General features: G+C 44.8%; 1 protein-coding gene across 1 annotated transcript; it reads right to left on the bottom strand.

The window, feature by feature from the left end:
- Window positions 1–718: 718 nt before the first annotated feature.
- Window positions 719–3,684, bottom strand: ZCCHC3 (zinc finger CCHC-type containing 3). The gene has a single exon (XM_043883110.1). It carries the CDS (start codon window positions 3,387–3,389, stop codon window positions 2,175–2,177), a length of 1,215 nt encoding a protein of 404 aa, XP_043739045.1. The 5' UTR covers window positions 3,390–3,684; the 3' UTR covers window positions 719–2,174.
- Window positions 3,685–9,331: the final 5,647 nt, after the last annotated feature.

Here is a 9,331-nt window from a genome sequence, read left to right on the forward strand (position 1 = left end):
GCGTTCTATGGGAAGTTTCCTGGACTTTCTTCCTCCCTTATGGCTGGAAGAGACAGGATTTTATTTTTAAGCCCATGAACAATCTGTATCGAATTCAGTACAACTACAATAACTGTAAGATGATGAAATTGACACCTTACCTTGTCTATCCCACTGGTTTGTAACCTCCAGAGGGCAGAGTCCCCCTCATTCCTGTTAGTACTGTTCAGAACTGTGGTCTCAAACTTGGCTGCCCATCAAGAGTTGCTTGGGGTGCTTATTAAATATATTTCCACTCACTCCTGATTCTGATCAGGAGTCAGAATTTTTTATTCTGATTCCTTGGAGCTGAGTTAAGACTTAACATTTTAGTTTCATATACTAAGTGATTCTGATGCAGAGGTTTAGGTAACAACTCCCAAGGGGCTGGGACAACATTTGTTGTTGTTCAGTCACAGCACACCAGGCTCCTCTGTCCTCCACTCTCTCCTGGAGTTCCCTCAAATTATTGTTCATTGAGTCAGTGATGCTATCTAACCATGTCCTCCTCTGCTGCCCCCTTCTCCTTTTGCCTTCAGTCTTTCTCCGCATCAGGGGACAACATAGTAGGTGTAAAATGCTGCCTGTGGAGCTAGACATGTATTTGCAAGGTAAACAAATGGTGTGTGGCAAGCCTTGGTTGAACTAGGGTCTGTGAACCTATGCAGCCAACATTTTGAAAGGAAATAGTGCAGCAGCATTAGCAATACAAAAGATAAATATTTATTCAGAACAAAACTTTAAACAATCGATTTTACATTCTAAGCCACAAGGAAATAGCAAAACATAAAGGAAAGACAAAAACTGTAAGAAAAGCAGTGTACTGTCTTTTCTACTTTAACTCGGTAACACTTAGTAGACCCAATGCTCTCTCGCTTGGCCTATTTAACAAGTACATTTTAGAGTTAACAGCTCACTTAGAATTCCATTTTCTCCTGTGAGCCAGGAGGTTGCAGATGAGCTCCAGTTAGCTGCTTCTCTAGGGGCTCTAGCTACTGAGGCTAAGGTGCAAATGTAAACCTTTCTTTACTCAGGAGGGCTTCTACTTCTCACTGATGGCTGGGGAGGGGAAAGGTCACAAAGACCTGGGCCACTTTAGTCCAGATGTGGTACCCTGGGCATCAGAGTGCACCCTGGATTGTGTTCCTTTGTCCCTTCCATATCTCCCAAGTGTTCTGAAGCCCCTACCAAATCTTCTGCTTCCTCCCCCAGATGATGTCTTAGCATTTCCCTGGGCTCATTATTCTGGAAAGAGCAGACTTTCTGGGCCCTCAAGTGTTGAGGAAAATGTTGTGAAGTGTGAGAGGTAGTGGAATGAGCACCGGGCTTGGGGTCAGGGAACTCTACTCTAGGCTAGCTCTGGCACCAGACAGCTATGTGATTTCGACCCAGTCATCTAACCTCTCTGGTACTGTTTCATCTGTTGGAAAACCAGGGGATTGGTCTTAACCAACTTTTAGGTCCTTTCCAGCAGGAAAACTAGATTCCATGATTCTGTGAGAATGGCTTCTGAGCCACTGAAAGCGCTGTCACAAAGTCCATGCATTCTAATGCCATAGGAGAGGCCCGTGGCCACCATTCAGAGCTTATTGACTCAGGTTACATACACTTCTAACAACACTGGTTTCACAAAATTCTCAAGACCACACAGATTAGAAGCAGCAAATTAAAAGGGAACGGGGATGAACTGCAAAAGATAAACACCCTGACAGAAGCCAGAGTCAACGATGTTCTCAATTCAACAAACAATGATGGAGTGCCTACCATGTGCTGGGCCCCTGCCTAGCACTGGGGCATAAAGATGAGCAAGGCAGCTCCAAGGGTAAAAACCAAGGGAGAAGACACGGCGTAGGAAGTAAAAAAGTACCAGAAAAAAAAAAAAGGTCTCCGAATACAAAAATGAAAATAAAATGTAAAAAAGGGCAGGGCAACGTATCTGCACACTACAGTTCTCGGTAGTCATTACTGATGACAGAGTCACCAAATTCAGGAAAGGCCAAAAGGAGTAAACTCGATTTAGGAAGGCAGAGTGAGATGTCTCTTGTAGGTTTAAGAAGATCTCCTTCAAAAAACTATAAAAAATGGTTTAAAAAAAAGTTTTGGCACTTAAGAGGGGTAAGCTGGCTCTGTGTTCACCCTGGTTGGAAGGCGGGTGTTCAGTGCCCGGCCACGCCGGTTAGCTGAGCTCCCACGGAATTGTGAACCGCTTTGGGACACTGGGCAAAGGCGTGTCCTCGCTTGCCACAGAGGTTACACACGATGCCCTTCCGGCAGTAAGGGCTCAGGTGCCCCTCCTCCCCGCACCTGAAGCACCTGTCCTGTGTGCAGCTGCCGCTCATGTGGGTCCGGGAACCACATTTAAAGCACGTCTTGGGCTGCCCCTTGTACCAGCTGTAGCCCCTCTCGGCCCCCAGGAAAAAGGCTCCCGGCAGGTGCCTGACTCCTCCCTCCCCCTGGCGCAGCTCGATCTCGCACTTGTACTCCCCGGTCCAGATCCCAAACCTGTCGGTCACTTTCACGGGCACGGCCAGCACATCGCAGTGGCGTTTGAGCCAGGTCACTATGTCCTCCACGTCCACCGTCTCGTTCCGGAAGAGAATGAAGAGCGTCTTCAAGCTGGACTTGCTCCGCCCCAGCACCACAAAGTTCTCCCAGCAGTCCTCCTGCTCGCGCTTCTCCTCGTAGACGCGCAGGAACAGGGCTAGCTTCTCCGCCGAACGGAAGCTCACGTCGAACTCGCGGCTGCCTGGGATCTGAATGACTGCGTAGATGTCGCTCGGGTCCATGCCGATGGAGCGCAAGATGAGCGCGCCCACTACGAAGTCCCTGGTTGGGCAGGCGCCCTCGTCTCCCTGGAAACAGATGCGCACGAGGAAGCGGCCCTTACCAGGGCCTGCAGCGGGGCCAGCCGCCGTAGCCTGCTCGTCAAGGGGGGGCCGGTCGGCTGCGTCCTCGGCCGCGTCGGGCCTCGCCGGGGTCGCCATGGCTGCCGCCTCAGCCTTCTTCCTCCTGCCCGCCTCGGCTGCACCCTTTTTCTTGCGGGAGTCCGCCACCTCTCCGGCTGGGTCTCTCCGGCGGCCCTTCGGGTCCCCGCGGCCGGCTGGGGGGAAGTCGCCGAGACTCGGCGCCGCCAGACCCGCGGGAGCGGCGAGTCCGCCTCCCGCGCCGCTGCCGCTCTCTTCCTCCCGCCGCGGCGGCCGCGACTCACGGAACTCGCCTTTCTTCTCGGCCAGGTTCTTCACCACTTGGGCCCAGCCCATCTTCTCGCGGCCGCCCTCGGCCTCCTCGGCTCTGGTCGACGGGCGCGCGGGGCCCAGGAGCTGCGGCCGCCCCCGCTTCCTCTCCTCCTCCGCGCCGCCGCCGGTGGCCATTTTACCTCCTTCCCAGCATCCTCCACTCGCTCCCGCAGCCAAAGTGCGCCCATCGCGCGCGCCCGCCCGCCCGGGGCTGTGGGGGTTTGGGCTTTTTTTTTTTTTTTTTGAAATTCGATGCTTCTCTTCCCCGCCCCTCCAAAGTATTTACTTGAGGCACTCGGGCGGCCTGCGGCTGCGGGCCGGGAACCCCCTGGTAAAGGCTGGACCGCGTTTCCGCTAGTGCTCGCTCCAACCCCACCTCCTCGGCTCCGAAGCAGGATGGGGATCTTGGAGCGCGTCCCTGTCCGTCGCGAGGGTTTGGCAGCTTTGCCCTCGCTCTCGAGGATTTGGTGTTTCGCAAGCGGTCCTCGATGATTTCATTCAAGTGGGTTTGCTAACGGCCCACAGTCCGAAGGCGGGACAGAGTTGAGGAAGATTTCGCCCATTTTGTTTTCATTTTTGTACCTTTTCTATTTAAAAAAAAAAAAAAAACCAGACAAAAGTTAGCTCTCCCTCCTCCCAAAGCAGATCACAATGCATAATTTTTGCAACACTGGATTATGGACATTTTCAAACACGAAGAAAGTAGAATTTTGCGGCGAACATTTTACCTTTAACATTTAAACTGTTTTAACTTTCTACCATTAAAATTTTGCTATTCCTTATCACACTACGCCTCTATCCGTCACTCATTTTTTGAGACACTTGCAAGTAAGTCACATTGCATTTTTTTAAAAAAGACCTCCATCATATTCGTGATGGCAATTATATTGAGGGCTTAAGTGTCCAATATTGTTATAAGCACATTGCAAGCTTTATCACATGGAACCTTCCAAAACGGTATTATAAGTACACCCATTTTATAGGAAGCAGGGGCTTGGAGATAGGAGTTAAATCACTTGGCCAAGTGGCAGAGTTAACAGGCAGCCCCACTCGAAGGTGGCTTGTATTTCTTCCGCTTTTTTGCTTCTAACATTATGGAAAAAGGACTCTTTCGATTATACTCCCTAGAAAACCTCCTTCATACAGATTCCCTAACTAAAGCAAGCACTGGACACAATCTGTTATTCCTCCCTGTTCTGTCTCATCTCGTATTTGGAAGCAGTGATATAATTTGAGAGCTTGAAGGCAATCGGTTTAATATCTTTTGTCATCTTGTTTTCTTTACCATAACTGCTTGTATTTCAGTGATCTTTCTGGGTTTAGTGAAAAAAAAGATGATTTGTGGAGTCAGGGAGACCCTAGTTTGTATCTGACTGCTTCCAATCTCAGCTTTGTCACCTGGGGACAGTGACCTTGCTTTTCATAGCTCAATTTGCTCATTCATAGCAAAGGGTATATTAATATCTACTCTCAGAGGACTAATGCGGGGTTTCTAGGAGATAATCTGTGTCAAAGAGGTTAGTTCACAGTGGGTTTCCAGAAAAGGTTATTCTTCCTTTCTGCCAGTATTGGATTCTTTCCTATTTCTCTTGCAGTTTTACTTAGCATCTGAGAATCCCTGTGAGTTCTTTAAGAGCGTTCCCTTTACTCCACTTCCAGTATTGGTCTCAGGAAGCCAGCATCTCCAACTCTTGTGCTATTTGGACCTTCCAATTCCTTCAGTTTATAACTCCTGACCTGATTTCCTCCATCCCTTCTCTGCCCCAAATGCCCAGGATCATACCTATTGGGATCATTAAACAGAAGTATCAAAATCTTAGATTCACACACTCCACTCTTTTATTCTTTTTGCTCGCCTGCTCATATCTTTTTCATAGTGAGGATATTTACATAACCAAACAGAACTTATGTATTTTATTTTAAGTTTTTTTTTTTTTGGATGTGGATCATTAAAAAAAAAAACTATTGAATCTGTTACAACACTGCGTATTTTCTTTTTCTTTTTTTTAATGTTTGGTTTTTTGGCAAACATGTGGCATGTGGGATCTTAGCTTCCCTCTCAGGGATCAGACCCTGCACCCAAAGGATTAGAAGGTGAAGTCTTAACCACTGGACTTCCAGGAAGGTCCTAGAACCTATTCCTTTTTAATAATTTCTTTTGTTCCTCTTACCCTAACTCCACACCCCAGGTAATTAGCACACAATCATTTATCTACAAGGCAGGTACTTTAAATAAAGAAATGGGGGAGTTGGAGGGCGCATAGTCTATCTGAAGGGGCAGTTGATAGTCAACTCCAGCTAATTACTGCTCCCACTGTGCCCAGATCTTCCTGTTTTTAAAGTGAAGCCTAACTCTAGTTTCTTTTTTTAAATGGGAAACATTCTTCCTTCTCTTTTTTCTTTGAGGTTGTCTCAGCTATATTTGGATCCTCTGTATAAATTTTAGAACCAGCTTAGTAAATTCCAGGAAACCACTTTTGGGAATTTTAATTGGGTTTACATTGCATTTATACAGAATTGTGATATTATAATACTGAATCTCCCCATTTATGACCCTCCAGGATTCCTTATTTATGTAAGTCTTATTTTATGAATTTCAATAGCAATTTATGGTTTTCTTCATAAAGATCTTGTATAATTTCAGGAGGGATTTATTCCAAGGCACCTTGGTTGCTATTGTAAATGGTATCTTTGGAAATCACATATTTGATGTTGGTGTTTAAAGGAAACACATTTGAATTTTTTTGTATTGAACTCATATCTGCCAATACTGAAATCATAAGGTTTCCAGTGGCTTTTAGAATCAATTTCCTTTTCTTTGTTGACAGTCATATTGTCTGTAAATAACAGAACATCTGTCTGTTCAGATCTTAACACTTTTTCTTGTTTTACTGTACTAGACAGGATCCCTCATGGAATCAACATATATTGGGCATTTTTGTTTTGTTTCTGACTACTAAGAGATCTGTTTGTATTTTGAAAAGATTTGATCTGTGGACTGGGGTCTGGCTACTTCTCAGTTTTACTAACCATATCTTCTTCTGTCATAAGATTTTGTTGGTATGGGTATGGCCATTCTTTCCATCAATGCATCGTCAACTTTTGCAGATCCAAGTTTTCTCTATTCTCTTTTGGTCATTTTTAGTTTTTTTCTTGATGATCACTATCAACACTGTGAATTGGATAGAAGACTAAACATTTATATTGATTTCTCACTGAATTTATTAAAAAATTGTCAACCATTCCCCTCAGCACTGCTCCAGCAGTCAGCTTCGTCTGACTGCAGACCAACCAGTCAGAGATCGCTGAAGATTATAGAGATCGCTGAACCAGAAGCTGTGGGGCCAGGCAGGTATCCTGTGAGCAAAGCAGTCCAGATGGGCCCCAAGGCCATCTGAAGAGGGCAGCCTTTACTCGTTCCTGGCAGATTATTGCCAGAGAGGGTTATTAGAATTGGTAAGTTTGGCATCTCAGTCTGCATTTTTTTTTTCTCAGTCTGGATTTTAAGGGACAGAGTTTTGGAATTTACACTATTATTAAAAGGCTAGTTAGGAGACTGGGGGCGGGGGAGGCGTGATTTGAGATAGCCTTTGAAAAAAGAAGCAGGTTTTGGAGAACAAGAGAGAAAAGAAATCTGTGACTTAGAATTACTGTTCCTATGCACAGATGAGGAAACTAGGCTCAGTTACGGAAGTGAATTGCCCAATGTCACAAAGCTTGTAGTAGTTTGAGTGAGTGATAGTCGCTCAGTTGTATCCAACTCTTTGTGATTCCATGGACTGTACCCTGCCAGGTTCCTCTGTCCATGCAATTCTCCAGGCCAGAATACTGGAGTGGGTTGCCATTTCCTTCTCCAGGGGATCTTCCCAACCGGGGCACTGAACACGGGTTTCCTGCATTGCAGACAGATTCTTTACCATCTGAACCACCAGGGAAGCCTACTATTAAGAGACGCTTATAAGTATAAACACAAGGAGGCCAGGAGTGCTGCAGTCCATGGGATCTCAAAGAGTCGGACACGACTGAGTGACTGAACTGAAGTATAAACACAGGTCAAAAAAAAAAAAAAAAACAAGTCATGTTAAAAAATATCAGCAGATACATGCTTAACTTTATCTTATCATCTATAGAATATGGAATGAATCCATACTCCTTTTCCAAAGGAATGCCTGACAGGAGTAGCAATAAAGTTATAAATGATAATGACAATCATCAATCAGATGTAATAATTCAGATGAAGCTTATCTCTCTCGAAGCAAGTGGGTAAGTGGTCGGGAAGGAAATACAATGTGCTTTTAAGTTTGTATGAAAAATAATGTTCAGTTCCATGTTGTTTAACATAGTGCTGTTTTTCGATTGTCAAAATTTGTGCCCCCATCAACTATATAAGCTCCAAAGCCACATACTCACAAGAAAGGCTGTTAAAATTTATTTAGTTAGACACATTGAGTTACTACTGCTGTTTGGAGTCTGTTTCTGAAGACTTTCTATTATAGGTTAGTATAATTTTTTTCAGGTAAGAAACTTGGTTTCAACAGTTATAGTCCTAAAAGTATTTCCCCTGGGATTTTTTCCACATAGAGAAGTTATCCATATAATTATTTTTAAAAAGTCTTCCTAGCTTTGGGAAGACTTTGCCCTCCTTCCAACACACACACACACACACACACACACACACACACACATGCACACACACGCACGTGCGCGCGCACACATAACCAAATCAGCTGTAAACTACAACACATAGAAATGACTGTCGGCCTCCTGTGAGGACACTGAATGCCATCTATCCCATAGGTCAGTCAGCAATCTGCATGTGTTCCTGAAGAGAAATCAATTGAGTCCCTCGGCTGTTGTGGCTTCTCCAAAGACAGCCCTTCCCATAACAGTTGTTCTGGACTTTATCCACCATGCTCATCTCATCTGCATTTCAATGCTTCCTCCCACTCACCAGTCAATCCAAGAGTTCTTCAGAGGGACTTCCCTAGTGGTCCACTGGCTAAAACTCTGCGCTCCCAATGCAGGGGGCCCGGATTCCATCCCTGGTCAGTGAACTAGATCCCACATGCTGCAACTAAAGATCCTGTGTGCTGTAATTAAGACCCTAACACCCACTGCTGACAAAAATTAAAAAAAAAAAGAATTCCCGGGAATTGCTGGAAATATTGATTGCATTTTACTTCGAAAGTCTTTCATCTGCTTCAAAGTTATTGTGAAGATTAAATAATCTGCTATGTCTAAATGTCTGGTACAATGCATTGTGAACTCCCAAAGTTTTCCAGATGTGAAGCTGATCACAGCAACCCCACACCATGCATAAGGTGAGCCCCACCCCAGGGCTCGAAAGGTAAGGGAATACCTACTCTCCAGTAAGAATGCCTGGCCTTGTTGAGCCGTTTAGGACTTTGTCTTTTAGCCAAGAATAATGTTGTAACAAATCCAACTAGCATTCCTATTGCAGCATCAGTACCAAGGAGAATTCCACCTTTAACCAGGAAAAGCCAGTCATCAGTGGATACTAGAGCCTCCAGCTGGCAGGACAGCTCTGCGACCCCAGTGCCTTCTGTCTCCATGTTTATCTAGTCTCCTTTCCTTTAAGGGCATGACCAAAAACTGCATATGTTTCTTCTGCTCACATTTGCCAAAACCTAATCACATGGCCTCATGTAGCTACAAGGGAGGTTGGGAAATGAGATCTTTATTTTTATTTATTTATGTTTTCTTTATTATTTATTTATTGAAGTATAGTTAATTTACAATATTGTGTGCTTTTTGCCATAGCAGTCTCTTCTGTTGACCACAGTGTGCAGTGCTATTTAAAACACTTTCCTGTGATTTCTAGGAGGGGGAGAAGGTTGGGAGCTCTGGCCTAGTGTTCACTCTCTCTTTTTTTTTTTTTTTCTCTTTTTTTAAAATAGATTTTTCAACATATAGAATGATAGGTTTAAACAACTTTATTTCTTTTATTTATTTATCTTGGCTGTGTTGGGTCTTAGTTACAAGATGCAAGATCTTTTGTTGTGGTGCGTGGAGTCTTTAGTTGTGTTATGCAGGCTCCAGAGCATGCAGGCTTCAGT

Source organism: Cervus elaphus, chromosome 23 (genome assembly GCF_910594005.1).
Source record: "Cervus elaphus chromosome 23, mCerEla1.1, whole genome shotgun sequence".
NCBI classification, from domain to species: Eukaryota; Metazoa; Chordata; class Mammalia; order Artiodactyla; family Cervidae; genus Cervus; species Cervus elaphus.

Bases quoted from the DNA above. Each gene is read 5' to 3' on its own strand.
- ZCCHC3 (XM_043883110.1), bottom strand. From the start codon at position 3,389: ATGGCCACCGGCGGCGGCGCGGAGGAGGAGAGGAAGCGGGGGCGGCCG.